Source organism: Meleagris gallopavo, chromosome 3 (assembly GCF_905368555.1).
Source record: "Meleagris gallopavo chromosome 3, MGAL_WU_HG_1.1, whole genome shotgun sequence".
NCBI lineage: Eukaryota > Metazoa > Chordata > Aves > Galliformes > Phasianidae > Meleagris > Meleagris gallopavo.
The window spans coordinates 9,909,544-9,926,550 of record NC_139406.1 but is presented as its reverse complement, the minus strand read 5'-3'; the positions used below and the strand labels follow the sequence as shown (position 1 = coordinate 9,926,550).

Sequence of the window (17,007 nt, the reverse complement as noted above, 5' to 3'; positions counted from 1 at the left end):
TTTTAATAGCAGTTTTTCTTTAGACTGTGCAACACTACAAAAGAAGACTTGTCAAAAGCTGGATTCCAATTGGTGTGGCTCCTACAATGACTTCATGATGAAAACCAGGTTAGTATGTATCTTTTTAGAGTGTGTGTTTGGAGGAGGGTTATATGTAAGTAGGAATGTTCGGTGATTGATTAGTGGTATCAGATGGTTGCAGAAAAGCAAGCAGATGATTTAGTGGATGCTGATTGCAAGAAAGCATGGTGTGGTCTTTTCCAGTAGGATGGATCAAGCTGCTGCTGTGCAACTCTGCTGTGCCCTGAATTCCACAGGCTGTCCTAGCTGGTAGTCCTCCTTCTCCACAAAATCTCTGTCCTTGAGATTTTCGTGTGGCTCTTATCCTATACAATGAATACAGGTGGTTTCTGTGCTTTATCTTGCTTGGGTTACACATGAACATTTTGCCCTAGGACTAGACTAGAAAAGAGTTGCATAAATATGCTGTGTTTTATATTAATGCTTAAAGACATGTATTTTAGTGTATTCTTCATGAATCAGGAGCTCTTATGTTAGAATTGTAGAATCCTTCAAGTTGAATGGACCTTTTAAAGATCATGTAGTCCAACTCTTCTGCAATGAACTGAGACATCCACAGCTAGATTAGGTTGCCCAGGGCCTGATCCAGCCTGGCCTTGGAAGTCTCCGTGTTGTGAGTATATTATCTCTGGTATTTTTAATCATAAAATGAAATTTGATCATAGATTTCATTTTATGATTAAAAGTTTTGAGTGGAATGGACAGACTGTATGTAGACTTGTGAAAAGGAAGAAAAGGACTTAGATCTAGTCTAGGTCTTACATTGACAAGTAGCAGTGTTAGTCTTGCCTTCAGGCAAAAGGAATTGCTAGAAGGACCTGTAGATGGAAAAGCAGCATCATGGAGCAAATGGCAGGAAGTCAAGCTTCTCTAAACAACAGCTTTCAGCTTTAAACAAGAGATAGGAAAGCAGAGATGAAATAGAGGGGCCCTGCGATGAGGTCTTGACAAATTTTAGATCTGGGAAGTTAACAACTGGATGAAGTTTAAGATGCAGTTAAACTGCACCTGGGATGTGACAATTGTGACTGTGCATGCAGACTGGGGATGAGAGGCACAACCCCACATAAGGGATCTGGAGGTTCTCTTTCACCAGTAGAACTCAAACCATTCGGAAGACAAACATTCCAGTGGGTTTGTGCTTTGGTTTTGTCTGTTTTAGAAATGGGGACGTTGTGTTTGATATTTTAGCTTTTATTCTCTTCCATCTCTGTTCACAAGGCTCTTCTGCTTTCAAAGTGGAAAATGGATAACAAGTACTCCTTTCTCTTAGTGTAGAGGCCCTATTATCTAGAGGGGAATGAGGTCAATCATCTTGCTTTGGGGTCATTGTCAAAGCACTGTCCATCTATACTGCTTGCGATGTACCTCTCTCCTAGCATGGCTTATGCGTGTTTCCACCAGAGCTCTGGCAGTGTCCTTGAACAGAAGGGGGAGAGGACATATCCTGTATCAGGGAGCTGTGGTTTGAGAGCTGTTAGGTTTATTTAACAATTGCAGCATTTAATTACTAGCGATGACGTTCATTGCAACATTTGTTCTTACAGTTCCCAAAAGATTCAGATACAGAGAGCAGACTTGATTTTGCTTTTCCTTGTCTCTGGTTCCAGGGTGTACTTGTATTTCCCCTAAATGCTGCAGTAACGGTGTGGATATCAGAGCTCATCCCTGGGTGGGCTTCTCAGGCAGGTGAATTGGTTGCAGGACAGATTCTTATTCAAAAGCCTGGCAGATTTTGTTTTTAAAGTTGGATGGAAAGGGAGCTCTGGGCCCAACTTTTCACCACTAGATGGCATGGGCTTTCAAGCTTTGCTGTAGTGGTCACATTGCAGGAGAACTATTGCGTGTGCCCACTGGGGCCAGTGCAGTTGTGTTCCTCTTCATTTGCTGTCCCTGCTTTCAGCAATCCCCTTGTCTCTTGGCTGGGAAGGATGAGGGAGTAGCCGTTCTGATTTGGTTGCATACTTCGTGCCAAAAAAGCCATGAGCCACATGCAGAGCCCAAGCCTAGGGAGGATCATGCTTTGTTTGTGGCAGAGGACAAATGCTGTGTTTTGTTTTGTCAAGGAAGGTGACCTTAACAATGATTATCTGCCTCAAAAGAAGGAGATATCAAAGTACCCAGAGGTATCTGCTTTTCTTACCATTCACCATAAATAGAAGCAGCACTTCTTTACCTCTCAAGGTTATGAGCAATATGTTGCACTATGAAGACCAGCTTGAAGAAATGAGCCTGTTCTGTTTTTTGTGGTTTTATTATTATTATTATTATTATTATTATTATTATTATTATTATTATTATTTTCTGGCCTAATCGTAGGACCAAACTTTCTGCTATCCAGGTCCCTTCCGACACAGCCCACGGTTGCATCTCTCCCACTGCTCAGTTTCACTGCAGAGCTGTGAGGTGGAATGCTGGCCCACCAGGTCTGCCCTCTAAATCCTCCTTATTACTGAGCAGCTGCTCTCCAGCTGTAAAACAAAAGCTCACGATTAGCTCACTTAATGCTAACCTTGCAGGGAGGATTTTAATATTAGGCTTGGGGAGAGAGCTTTGTCACGTTCTGTTTGCATTGGAGACAGGAGTCCTTGAGAAGAGCAGTGAGATAAAGATGTGGGAGCTGTGCTGCCTGGTGAGTCATCCTGTTGGTTCAGGCTAGGGGTGAAGCAGGGAACCCTTCATTTGTTAGACAGGAGTAATAACAAATCCCCTCTACCAAATGTAATGTTTACACTGAGAAACAGCTTCAAGCAGCTTATTGTGAGTAATTGTGCAGAGGTTTTGGCAATGGGACCTGGTGGTCAGCCTGGTACCAACACCTGGGGGAGAGATGGGGGTGCTTATCTCATTAATGCATCACAGCAGGGCTGTGTTCACAGCTCTGGGACTCATTACAGCAATTCCTACAAAAGTGATGCCAGCTGCCAGTGGGGCTGTGCTCATCCCTTAGGTAGATCTGTGTATTGTGAGCAGTGACAATAGCTGCAGGTGAAGCGCTGCGGTGCACATGTGCTTGTTCCTTATAAAAAATTAACTTTGATTTACAGCATGATCAAAGCCAAGTGGTTTCTCCCTTTCTGGAATGCAGGTTAATTACAGGTACCAGTTTCCACCTCCTGAGATAAAAGGCTTTTATGTGGGCTGCTCCTACCATCCTTCTTAAAATCAAAGTGCAGAGCGGGAAAACAGCACAAGTCCATTTTTTCTTATTCATGGCTGCTCACTCTTGTGCCTTTTTATCTTTGGGCTCTCTGGCAATAAAGCCAGGCTGGAGGCACTGCATGGGGGAGTGCCCCAGAGCCTTCTACCTGTACAAAAAAGTTTGCAATTCCATTCTGTGAGACACTCTAGAACCAGAGCAGGCTCCTGCTCTCTTCCCCTCTCCTCCTCATCCCATCTCTTGCAGGTTTTTCTGCTTGTTGCTTATGGCCTTGCACAAATACTGGGTACTTCTGGGGCATTGTGTGCCTTCCCAATCCCAAGTGGTTCAGGCAGTGCTGGCTGTGGGACTGAACAAGGCAAAGTCAGCTGAGCAGGGAGCTGTAAATGGCTGCTTGCCTTTGTGCTTCTGCATTAAAGAAACAGCTCCAATCACTTTTCTTGTAAGAGAAATTGCAGTGCCTCAGATAGGCTGAGCTTTGTGTATCTCCTGACATGTTGTCATCTTCCCTTGTTTTGTTCTTGCTGCAGTCAGCTCTACATATCAAGTTGCTGCTTGCAGGGAAAGAAATAGGGTCCCTCTTTGAACTCAGAAACCTTTGGCAGGGAAATGGTACATGTGCTGGATTTGCAGCAGCTGCAGCAGTGTTCTTTGTGCATGGGCTCTCCAGGTGCTGGGCTCTGCCCTTTGGGAAGTCATGGAGGCAGCAACAGAAGGAACACACATTTAAAGGTAATGCTGGCTAGGTGGACTTGGATTGGAGGAATGTAAGGGAACAGAGGAAAGCAAGCAAGCCATGCTGGTTAAGATAGAATAGACAGCCTGCAAGTGAGGTTCAGCAGAGAGAATCGTGGGATCAGAGAATTTTTTGAGTTGAAAGGTGCCCTTAAAGGTCATCCAGTCCAACTTCCCTGCAATGAACAGGGACAGCTACCCAGAGGACAACAGGGACAACTGCCCAGAGCCCTCTGGGCAGCCTGGTCTAGTGGTTGGTGACCCTGCACATAGCAGGGGGGTTGAAACTAGATGATCCTTTTCAACCCAGGCCATTCTATGATTCTGTGAACTACAGCCGCATCAGGTTGCTCAGAGCCCCATCCACCGTGACCTTGGATGTCTGCAGGGACAGGATCTTTCACCATTTCTCTGGTTAACTTGTTCCAGTACCTCACTACCCTTACTGTAAAAAAAAAAAAAAAAAACAAACCAAAAAAAAAAGCCAAAAAAACACATATCCTGTCTAAATATCCCCTGGAGGCAAAATGGGTTCTGGCATTGTAGTGGTAACACTAAGTCACAGCTTGAATCAGTGATAGAACACCTGGTGGGAAAGCAGAGCCAACCCAGTGGAGCTCAGGTGCAAGCAATGCACCTGAGTAAACAGAAGATTCTAGCTCCACCCCTTCTCAGATTTCATTTAAGGGTTGGCAGTGGTGAAGGCATCTCATCTGGAGATCTCTGCCTGCTGGAGTACCTTCTGAAGGTAAGAAGATTCCTTCATTTGTTTCTGCATCTGTGGTTGCTGTATTTGGGCTCGTCCTCGTTTGCTGCAACCACAGAGTGCCACCCCACTGTTATCACTGTACTTTCCATCACATTATAGTGTTACAGGCACAGAGCAACTGCAGGGACTTGGCTGTAAGCAGAAGGATGGTGCTCCTGGTGCAGGAATGCTCTGAAGTGTGCTGGTTGGAGATGTAGGAGGGATGAATGTATCCCAGATGAACAGATCAGAGAATGCTTTTGGGTGTGAGGATGCTGGGGTGTGATCTGGTGATGGTGTGAGAGCTTGACTCATATCTCCTGTGTTGTCTTTGCTAGAATGGCAGGCGGTGGATTTGCTGAAGCTGCAGCCATACAATGCAGGCACAAATGGAGCAGCTGTGCAGTGAGAAATCCCAGAGGCAGCAGCAGGGTGTTGTGTTGTGCAGGATGAGGTGCAGAGAAGTAGTTCCTGTGGGCTCTAATGAAATATGGATATTGTTACGATGGACCAGAAAATTTCCTTAAGATCTGCTGTTTTCAAGAGTGACCTTTCTCCCTCAGACAGCTCTTTCACATGGGCAATTGCTTGGTTGTCAAACAGCAGCAGTTTGTTAGCAACAGCCTAGGGATGCCGTGGCTCAGCTAGGAGAGAGAGAGAGAAAGAGAGAAGAGGATCTGCCTGATTTCCCCTTTATTGTTTGTTTGTTAAATTCAGCAGAACAAAACAGTACTCCCAGGCAGCACCTCCCTGCTCCTTGGCTGAGCCTTTTCAAGGACAGGAGCCACACCAGAGCTTCACTCCCAAGGCTTTCATGGGTGCTTTCACGGGTCCTTTCCCCAGCAAGAACTCTTTGCCACAAGCATGAAGCCAATTCCAACCAGTCATGAGCTTCATTGCTGTTCCTCACGCATCTACGGTGTTTGAGGAGGGCAATGCCTGAACAACAGGGAAATGGGGAAATAAGGTTTGGAAAAGATCATCATCCTTAGAGCCGTGTGGTTGTTTCAGGTGCTGTCTGGAGCCTGGTGTGCTCAACTCAGCACACATTATGAGAAGTAAAAGCAAGAAAAAGTAAGACCAAATGTAGGCTTTTTTATTAAAAAAAAAAAAAAAAAAAAAAACCAAAAACAAACAAACAACAACCAACCAACCTAGACATGTAATGATTTTAAAACAACTCTACGAAATAACAAACTGTACTACAGGCTTCTGATTAACGTCCTCCACTTGAAAGCGCGAACTACCGACGTAACAGGTATGCTTCAAAACGCCTTCTCAGTTTCTAAGAATATACAACGAAAAAATGAACAAGGAAAACCAAAGCAATCCCAAACAGGAAAAGTACAAAATAAATTCAGGCAGATGGTTTTTGGCAACTGGCTGTTGGTTACAGTAAGACAGCCAGCATGTGGCACTGGGCTGACTTTGGTGCTGCTACTGCGGCTGTACTACCTCCTATCTGCAGGCCTTGCTGGGGACCTTCTGCAGACTTGGGAAGGGATGGGATGGCAGTTAAGAGCAGTCTTCTCTCTGAGGCAACACATTAAGGCAGTAAAGTATCACACACTGCTGGAATGGTTTTGTTTCAAGGCAACAAATCCCATTGCAATAAGGCACATATTTAGATGCTGATAGGGAAGCTTGCAAAGTTAGAAATGCCTGTTCTCTTGGTGCTCTTGTGCAGTCCGAATGCATCAGTGCAGGACTACCCTGACCTATCAGAAGACAGTTGTGTTTCTCTTTCCAAGGTGCCAGAATCACCTGGCACTGATCTAAGCTAGTCTGTTGCTTGGAAGAGTGGCTTCTTCTAGTTTGAGGACCAAGGACAGCTGGTGTTCCAGGACTTAATTTTAGGGAATTCAAAAAGAAAAGCAAGAAAAACAGGGTGATGCATGTTTTGGAGCAACCAACATATATAGAATTTCTAAAGGAGCCTGTAACTGAGTAGTTTTTTAAGGGTCCAAGTTAAAAGTTACAGGTTTGGATTGTGTAGCCTGCTGATGGAGTGGCCTCATTAAGACAGGAGGTAATTTCTGGCAACAGTGTAGTGCAGAAGGAACAGTAGCTCTGGAACAAGTTTTGGGGGAAGAAAGCCCAGTACTTGAATAGAAGACAAATTTGCAGTGGATGCAATTAATTACCAAGAATGTCTTAGAAACTGCGCTTTGTTTCTATTTGCTCTATATAGATGTTCAATTATTTAATATTGCAAATTCAGTTATTTTCTTCCCATATGAATGACAATCCTTACTCTAATGCTTTTGGAGGGATTGGTATTTTAAGATGTTGCACATCTGCCACCTCAAAGATGAGCCCAAATAATTTTCTCAGGATAACTGAGTCCACAGTGAGCACAATGGCTACATTTAATTGCCAATGCAAGGATATACAAAATAAACATGTAAATTCATGTTGCTAAGACTCGGAGTTTTGAAAACTTACCTTGTATGATTATTAGAAACAGCAAAGTTTAAATGCCATGAGATAACAAAAATATACAATTCCTTCCTTTTTAGAAGGTTCTGCTTCTTGCATGGCCTCGTATGGCCTTAAAATGCTTTTCTCCCAAATACCATATGCTTTAACTTGCTTGCTGCAACTGTACATGTATGCTACTCAGAATGACTGTATCCTTTCTATATAACAAAATAACAGCAAGAAGAGTTAATGAAATTAACCTAGTAATTTCTAACAAGGAAAAGGGGTTCTATGAGAACCATTATGATTCATGGATTGCTACAAGCAGGTTTCACAACCGAGTCCATGTGCCAAAATTAAGATGGAATGAATCTAGCTGAGTGCAGCAGTTAAATATACTGAAGAAATAGCAGTATATACAAAAGATATGCACTGCTTACCCGACGCATACTTTTTAAGGTGCTTAATGGTGTTTTAAAGAGTGTAGCAACATATACATATATGGAGGGTATACATAACTAACTGTATAGTAGGAACATAATACAGAGCCAGATATTTTCCCAGATCCCTGATTTCATTAGATTCTCTAACTCATAAGAACGTATTTAAAGCATTTCATATAAAATATCTACACAATGTAAATGACGATGTTCACATAAAAACACTCCAGTTTCTTTGATATTTTGCCGTTCACGGGTTGGGTTCAGCTTTGTTTCATAAAGACGCCATCTGGACGAGCGAGTGTTTGAACAGCTGTGCGTGGTAGGACAGCTCCGTCACTCGGTTCACCATCTCCTGCAGTGCTGCTGTGTGTGGGTAATGCAAGGCCGCCATCTTGGTAGCCATCACGATGCTCTTCAGCAGTTCGCACAGCTGGTCGCTGGAGTTGCGCACCTTGTTGCGTATGTCCTGGGATGTCAGCTGCCTCGTGAGCGTGTCCCCGATGAACACCAGTTTGTGGGCGCTCAAAATGACAAGTTTGCTGTGAGCAACGAAGATCCGGGGGGGCTGCGAAGCACTGACGCAACTGAAAAAGGCATCGATGGTGTTGAGGAGAGAATTGAAATGAGTCTCGTATTGGTCGGAATAGAACAAAAGCGGTTGTCGGTCGTGGGAGGCAATCGTGCTGTTGGCAGTCTGGAGGGCCTGAGGCGGCTTCCATTTTGAAATGTCATTCTCCACAGGCTTTGTGATCTCCTGTTCCAGCTGCTGGAACTGATTGATCTGAAAGGTGAATAAAAAGTCTCTCTTTAAAGCCCGTTCCTATAAGGTGTTATGTATTACAATTACATCTGCCTCAGAACAGCAGTGGGTACCCTAGGTTAGTCTTACGCTCAAAGAAAACTATCGTATGTCTTCTAAAACATACTGGAGAGCGAGGGGTGCTTTCGTTAACAGAAGTCCAGACAGAGGTCAGAAGACATCTACATCACTTCATCTGTATTCAGAAGCCTACTGAATTTACAGGCTGCTGCTCATTTAGAGTATGCCAAAATCAGAAGTGAGCTGGATCTGAGTGTCACTGACACCTACGCAGCCTTTAAAAGCCAGCCATCTCCGTGGGATTTTGAGATAACAAACTTCAACTCTCAGCTCCTAATTACTTCTAAAGGAAACAAAAACAAATGGGAAATTAAAGATAGAACACTTGAAGTGATGACGAAGCTGAAGTTTAATATGCTCAGAAGGCAGGAAAAGCAGAACATCTAGTCGCTGTCCTCTCCATCAAAAGTGGGGGGAATGGCCGTGTTCTCAGCTCTTTTGCTTCTTCCATGTAGAATTTTCTGCTGTGTGGGTGGCAATGCATGTTTTTGTTCTTTGCATTTCTAACTCCCTTAATTTTGGAGACTGATGGGCACAAATCTTGCTTGGAAAGAAACTAACCCAGGGTTACTTGTTAGCCAAGACCCAATACCTTCCATCTTCACAATATGGCACCTGGGACTTCCCAACTATTTGTTCTGGCACTCGTACACACTTCACAACAAAGCTCTTAACAGTCACACACTGCTAAGGAAAGGGCCCCCCCTGCTTTATTTGACCAGTATTCCTTACGTGCAAGGAACATTACATTTCCATGTGATTATTGTACTGAGCAAACATACCTGATGGTGTTCTAGTTCCATTTTGCTCTGCTTGATGATATTTTCTTTTTCTAATAGTTCCTTCTGTTGCCTTTCAAATTCTTCTTTCCCCTGTTTTGTAAAAAGACACTGCGTTAAATAAAAACCGTTCCTGAGCTAAATGACAACTTGTAGGCCAAACAGCAGGCTTCTTTGTGAGGGCTTTTTCACTAGGAGCTCACCCCTGAGAGTTCAGAGGAATAAAAAGGATAGTGTGGCAAGGGCAAAAGGCTATTGCTATTGTCTATGCAACAGACCTATTCGAGAGCAAGTAATCACCCAGGTGAACTTACTCTTGAGCGTGTCTTAGTGTGACAATTTGATTGCAGCTTTCCTGCAAACAGCTCCTACTTGGTCTTGCACAGAATAAGATGTTAGTTTTACCTACCTGCAAGTGAACATAATCGTAGTCATCCATCCAGCTCTTTTCTGAGCTCTCGTTACCGATATTGTGAGGTTGTTGACCTTTATTCAGGAGAGGAGGAAGAGAACTAAAGTGATTCTGTGGTTTTTCTCCATGATGCTGCATGTGAGGACTGTTGTATCCATACTCAGGAGCGTTCACGTTCTCTGGGATGCTCCTGAAACGTGAGCTGCCTGACCCCTGTTTGAACAGGAGCTCTGCATTGACGCTGATGGTGGTGGTCAGTTGCTTGGCATCGTCTGGCACTGTCTTTGCCACCATAACAAACCGATCCAGGTCATCACACTTGTTCTGCAGTCTGTTGACAGCGAGAACATTCAAAGACCAGTTGTAGCTGTTCAGGTCATGGCTGGTTTGGGTAAGAATCTGGTGAGAGTCCTCCAACCTTTGCACCTCCCTTCTCATTTTGTTATGGAGGCTGATCTCAGAGAGAAAGGAAGCGTTGGCTGCTGATCCTTTTGCAAACTGAAGGTACTCCAGCAGTGACTGCTCCACCTTATCCACGGCAGCGTGAATTTCATTGATGTGTTTCTCCATATAGCTGTAAGACCTCCAGTCTGCTGTAGTGAAGGCCATGAGGTTATTGACTGCTGTCTCCACCATTTGCTGAAGACGATAAAGCCTCTCTATAGCAGTGTCTGGATCAAGGATTAGTCTTTTGTCCTGTGCAGTTGATGCTGAGAAAGAAGAATCCTTTGATGTTGTTGAAGATGTGGACATGTTACTCCTTGTGCTTCCCGTGCTAGAGAAGGACAACCTATTCATCCCATCAGTCACATCTTGTAAGCCTTTAGTGTCTTGGAGCATTGGTGGTGGCACATCATATACACCTTCTCTTCCCTCTGAGGCTAGACTTTCATTGAGTCCTGTCTGTTGTCCTGGGAAAGCAATTCCCCTCGGGGTGTCATAAACATCTTTCTGAGGTGCAATTTGCTGTCCAAGAAAATGGTTTTGATGGTTTACAGGGATGTCATAAACACTCTGTTTGTGTGGCGCTCCATCAGTCAATACAAGGCCCTCAGAAGAATATTTCTTAATCAGTTCTTTCCCAGTTGCTTTGGTGATAGGAGGAGGAATATCATACACTCCTTCTTGTCTTGCACTGTGCCCCACTGGAGATGAAAAATCCTGCAAATTATCCCTCAGGCCTACATCATCTCGGCATGCAGACGGGGGTGTAGCATACATCTGAAACACAGAAAGCAAACCATGAAAACTCTGGCTAGAATAGCAAAACAATTTTACACTTTCCATGTGGCAAATAAAATGCTTGGATGGAAGATCTGCCATTGAATTCCATGGAGTCAGACTCTTATCTCAAGTTTGAAGGAGCACCAGCTTTGACACTTCACTTTTTAATTTCCATCTTGATGGACGTTCTCACAAGCAGCAAAATCCAAGAAGGCAGGATGCTGCCACAAAGATAATCTAGGTCTAATGACTAAATCACATTACATAACATTGGAAGTTTTGATACAGTGCTTCACTATATTAGTTTTAACAAACACCTTAAAAGCTTAAGGAAATCTTTAAGGTTCTGAATCTCATTTTCCTTTGGGATCATACATAAACTCTTGTTTAAACACATCTTTGGTCACACTAGAAAATACAGGATCTTGTGGAAACTGTATGACACTTACTCCTTTGGCAGGTGGTACGTCGTAGACTCCTAAAGCTTTTGCATCTCCAGTGGGAACTGGATGTGCAGTCCCCTTCGCTGATGTGGGGGGGATGTCATATATCTGAAGAAAAAATAAATTGGACAGTTAGGAAATACACTCTGCAACTGAGTGAATGGCAGTCTGGAGAGATGAAGTCATGGCTGACTTCCATCCCAAAGGTTAAATCAAGGTCAGTTTATTACAGATGTCTGTCTGTAAAAAGGGGAGCAGTATGTTCGTGTGACTAGAACTGATGAGACTGATAGAGATCAGAGAGATGGAGGAATAAGCTTATAGTAATACACGCTATTAAACTCTGAGATTAGGGCTGCCCACGCTAGGACCACATATCTGCTTCATCAGGTGTGGGTGCTCCTAATAGCAGGGAGTACAGCTGCTAGCTGTTTCAAGTATTCCACTTGGTGGCATGTCCTGTATTACAGTGGGTTCTATGTGTGGTCTAAGGCTAACTAACACCTGAATGTCTCTCACTCAAGATTTCTCAAAAGTTCCAGCCACTCAGTGCCTGTCTGTTATGTACTACTGGGCATCAGTGATGTTCCCTAGAGGAGCTGCACTGTCAAAAGAGCCACGGAGAGATGTGGAGCTGTTGAGTTACAGATCCTCCATGCATTTACTTTGGATGTCCATGGTCTTGGGGACCATGTTCCCCAGAACGAAGATGTATTTCAAGTTCAGTGACGTGGTGCAGCAGACATATGATGAAAACAATTCCCTATGTAGTAGCTCTTCATCCGGGAGATAATTTTACCCTTACTGAGTGAATTACTGTCAACTATGCAACAACAAAGTAAGAGGAAAAAATGTTCCCAGGCATTAAGTTTATTCTGTTTAGATATTCTGTTTGATCAGAACACAGAAAACAAATGGGATTTTTGTGGTTGGTGTGCTGCCAGACCTTACTCAACACCAAGTACAACTCTGAAACACTTTCTGCACTCTGTGAAAAAGCTACTGAATCTAATTGAAACTTGTTTTCTCTCAGAGAGAGCTCTGCTCATAAACTTCTGGTAGAAAATAATCATCTTCTGTGCCCTTTCAGTGCTTCAGTTTTATTGGTACTTACCCCTTGGAGAGGGCGAACAGGAGGGATATCGTAGGTATCCTTCTGGTATTTGGAAGGGAATTCATAAACATAACCTTGTCCTGACCTGACTGGAGTCACTACCTGTGAGATAAAAGAAGAGGAGGAAACATAAGCCTTTGAAGATGTTCTCTCTGCAACTGCAAAGGGTTCTCAGTGTAAACATTCTAGTACTATTAACATTCACGTTTTAGGTGGCAGTGTTAGTAACAGCAGTCTACGTGTACGTCTGATAGCTGAACGCTGTAAAAAGCTACACCTGTACTGTTTTTTACTTTCAGGCCAGTTCTGACATGGCTGCCTGCTTATCTCCTATTTGTCAAGCATAGATTCTCCATCAGATCTAAGGGAACTTTGTCCCTTCATCACACTGACTGCCCTTTAGCACAGCCCACGCAATGCGATGGTCACAGCACCCACTCACTGAGATCAGCACTTGGTACACCTTGCTAATCCTACTGAGGTGCCCTTCCATACTGACAGAGGCTCAGAGCAACAGATCAGGCTCTGGAAGCATTCCCCCTTTGCTCATGGAAGTGCTTCCCACCAACTCCAGCAGAATGTCTTGCATTACTTTGCCTCACAGGAGAACATCCCAGATGACAGAGTGTGAGCAATGGCTTTGAAAGTTCTTTACGTAGAAAGGCTATGCTTTAATTTACCAAAGTGAGACATTCATTTATGCTGTCTCCGTTTGGTTTGTCTTTATTAGAGGCTGAGAGGAAATGTTAAGCCATTCTTGAAGCATAAAATGTAAAAACAATCTTTGAGAAAAAGCTTAGAATTTACATTTTTGTCATTCTATAAACCATTAGCTACCATAATGACTTGAAATAAAATTTGGTAAAAAATAAATGCCTTATGTTTTGGACAGCATCTGTGTGGCAGAATTTCAGTATAATGTGGTATATATAAAAAAAAAAGATGTTACCTAACCTCTAGAAAGAGCTGGTTTTATAGTGGAAATGCTGACATCTTAACCTCTGCCAGTGCTATTTAGCTCCAATAAGAAAAAATACAAATACCATAACCTGGGGGCATAAAATGACAAATTACACAGGGCCATACAAGATGTGGTTTTGTGCTCAGCTGGGGAGAATTCTTTACCAGAGCTACTTAACTATCTTTAGAAACGTATGCAAGATGTGAAACTGAGTTTCTGACCACACACTCAGTAAGAATCTCATAGCAGTTTTTGCTATAAGAGATCTCAGCATCCTGGCAAAAATTCAATGCGAGTATCTTTGCTACCTTAACAACGCAGGCTTTTTTTCTTTTCACTTGCTCTGCAAATATTGCTGTGTAGTTTTTGGCACTGTCACTATGAAACAGTCACTGGATTTCTTCCCCCTAGGGTGACTGTCATTACCTGTTTGAATATGGGTCCCATTCAATTGGGAGTAGCCCAAGGCAACGTTCCGTGCAGTGCCAGCACTGCACTGACTGTGAGGTTGTGTTAGGTGAGGGGGAAGGACAGCTCTGGCAGGTGAGGAAACACAGCACTTTACTGGAGCTGCTTTTCCTTGAATTAGCATCAGAGGACAGGGAAGACAGAACTGGAAGCAATAGGATGTCCTCAGTGCTGAGTGGGAATGAGTGCCCCTGAGAGCAGTCCTGCTGAAGTGAGCGCGGGATTGTTGGGGCTTAAAAAGAATCTAAAAATGTATTGAATTTACTGAGTTTATTTCTTCCCCTCAGACTCACCTACTGCATTGTAAGAGAGATCTACAAAACTTTAAAGCAAGTTCTCCCTTGTGGTACTGGAATTTTACCAAAATGCAGACATTGTCCCTCCCTGGCCCTCCTCATGTAATCCTGGGATTATGTTGTTTGTCTGAGAAACTTTCAGCTTATGTCAACACCTCTTCCTCATGCTATTTCTGGCCTGCGAGGCCCAGAGATCAGACCAGCACAGCTTGCATCCCTTTTTCCTTCAGTTGGGTGCTGCCAGTCAAACACTTTCCACCCAAGTTAGGAACAGAAGGACTTGGCTTTAAGCAAAGTATACTGCAAAGATCCAAGGGTTTCAAAATTACAGCCGTGGCCTTACTTCAGTAATAAGCCACTGAACTTTTAAAGCAGGAAGCAATGCACAGCACCTCTGGAGAAGCTTTATGGCACCTCAAGTTCTTCAACATTTGCACAGCAGTATTACTGTGCAGCTGCTGTTATTCTTGTTGATAGTCCTTGGAGATGATCCCATTTCTCAGAGAAGGCTGATGTACCAGATGCTGTATGAAAGGCTTCAACACTACAAGGCTGCTGCTTTCATTTACTGTGCTAAAACAGCCTGAGAGCGGCCTTTCAGTATCTAAAAGGGGGCTGTAAGAAAGAAGGGGACAGACTTTAGCAGGGTCTGTGGTGACAGGACAAGGGGAAATGGTTTCAAACATACAGGGAAGATTTAGGTTGAATTTACGGAAGAAGTTGTTTACAGTAAGGGTGGTGAGGCACTGGCACAGGTTGCCCAGAGATGTGGTGGATGCCCCATTCCTGGAAGCACTTAAGGTGAGGCTGGACAGGGCTCTGAGCAACCTGATGGAGCTGCAGGTGTCCCTGTTCACCGCAGGGGAGTTGGACTAGATGGCCTTTAAATGTCCCTCCTAGCTCAAACGATTCTATGATTCGTTACTAATGGAAGCCTAAATAACTACACTAAAGCTAGAGTGGTCAGATGAACACCAATTTCACTTAGATTTTTGACTCTTTTGCATTTGCTCAGACTTGACTAAGCTGACATGGTAGTGAAACAGGGCCACCCCTTTATTTGAGTGAAACAAGCCTCTGCTCTGGGTGTTTCTGGCTGTTGACAATGGCAGTGAGAGCTATAAACATGACATACCTTATTTGGGGTATTCATAAGCACAGCCTGCCTACGTGGGTGACTGTGAACACAAGACCTGTCTGGAGGGCTGCGCTTTGCAGTGCACTGTATTTAAGGTGGTATTTATTTTCCAAATAAAATTGCCTGAGGCTCTTATGTCTGCTCATTTTTAGGCTTTTGAAGTAGCGAAGACACAAAATACAGTTGTAAAAAAAAAAAAAAATACAACAGCAACACCCAGCAACAGCCAAGGTTTGTTGATAATATGAAAGACAACTTTGTTCTCCTAGTGACTCAGGTGTATTTTCCTGTGTGAGGATTATGATCCAGTAACAACATGTTCTGAGTGATTTCATCATAAAATTCCCCACAAATGCTGATATGTTCTGCACTGAGTACAAGAACATTTCCTGTTGTACCCCCGCTCCTCTTCCGTCCCAACGCTTTTCACTAGGTTAAACTTGCCTTCTGTTGGACTGCTTGTTCCCAGTCAGATCAGAACAGAAGCTGCTCTTCACCAAAACATACCTTGAGCTAATGTTTTGTTAGACTAATTAAAAGAATCATAGAATGATTGAATTGCTCAGGTTGGAAAAGACCTTGAAGATCATCAAGTCCAACCACAACCTAACCATACTACCCTAACTCTAACAACCCTCCGTTAAATCATGTCCCTGGGCACCACATCCAAACAGATTTTAAACAGGATGGTGACTCAACCACCTCCCTGGGGAGCCTAGTCCAGTGCTTAAAAGAATGCCCATGCTGCTTGATGAAGTGAAAACGTGGAACACTCCCTTTAACTCTCATGTTACCTGAAACACCAGTATCTCGTATGGGAAGCTGGGACGTGGGGCTGTACTGCTTCTTCTGAAGGAGGAGGAGGGAGGTAGCAGGGTGGATGAACTGAGAAAGCCATCAAACCCAGTATCTGCAGAAGCAACTTTTGATTTGGGGCTATTCACCCATAAATATGTTAAATGAACTTGCTGCTTCTGAACGGGATGCTCAGCTCTTTCAAGGCATTGCTGAACTAGATAGCATGGTTTTGCATGTTTGATGGCACTTTAGTTTTGAAGATGGACTTCAGAAGGAAGGATGTGGCTGCAAAAGGAAAAGTCCCCTTTCTCTCACTTGTGAAAAAGTAATAGCAGCCCTGCCTGGTATTTAGAGACTTATTTCCCAACAAATGTCACTGAACTTCAGACCACAAGACAATTCCTTTTTGTCTTACCTCCTCTATTTTAAGAATGCCTGTGGTTATCTGAGTTTCAATAATCCTGCATTTCAAACCAGCAATTTTCCTTGTTTACGTGTTAAAGGAAACAGATGGTGTTCCCACAAACTATCTAGCCCAACATTCTCAAAACATTGTTAACCACTTAATCCATGCAGAGCAACTAACAGGGACCAGGCTTGGCTCTGGCGAAACACGTAATGGGCCTACTATCAACTTTCAGTACTGGAAAACAAAGGCAACTGAACAGAAAGTTTGTTCTGTTCTTGCCGTAGACCACACTCTTCCAAAAGCAGTTACTTGAGCCTTTTTCATGCCAACTGCATGCTTCTGACCAAGAAAAAGAGCTGAATGTGCAAGTACTTTGCAAAATATTGAGCCCTGTGGTTCATTAAAACCCTCTTCCTTAAACATAAGGAAAAAACATAACATTCTATTTCTTCCGGAATTAAAATGGAAGTTAGGTTACAACAGAGAACATTCCTAAC

At 43.4% G+C, this 17,007-nt stretch overlaps 2 protein-coding genes across 2 annotated transcripts in view; one reads left to right on the top strand and one right to left on the bottom strand.

Moving 5' to 3' along the window:
• Positions 1-2: 2 nt before the first annotated feature.
• Positions 3-17,007, top strand: part of LOC100551407 (uncharacterized) — a 135,557-nt gene continuing 118,552 nt past the window's right edge. The window contains exon 1 of the mRNA XM_085220202.1: positions 3-108. The gene's annotated coding sequence lies outside the window, so the exon portion shown is untranslated. The remainder of the gene's footprint in view (positions 109-17,007) is intronic.
• NEDD9 (neural precursor cell expressed, developmentally down-regulated 9) overlaps positions 5,800-17,007 on the bottom strand; it is a 35,978-nt gene continuing 24,770 nt past the window's right edge. The window contains exons 3-7 of the mRNA XM_003204746.5: positions 12,441-12,542; positions 11,333-11,434; positions 9,657-10,880; positions 9,251-9,340; positions 5,800-8,369 (exon numbers count right to left, since the gene is read on the bottom strand). Coding sequence (XP_003204794.1) covers positions 7,860-8,369; positions 9,251-9,340; positions 9,657-10,880; positions 11,333-11,434; positions 12,441-12,542 — 2,028 coding nt within the window. The 3' untranslated portion in view covers positions 5,800-7,859. The remainder of the gene's footprint in view (positions 8,370-9,250; positions 9,341-9,656; positions 10,881-11,332; positions 11,435-12,440; positions 12,543-17,007) is intronic.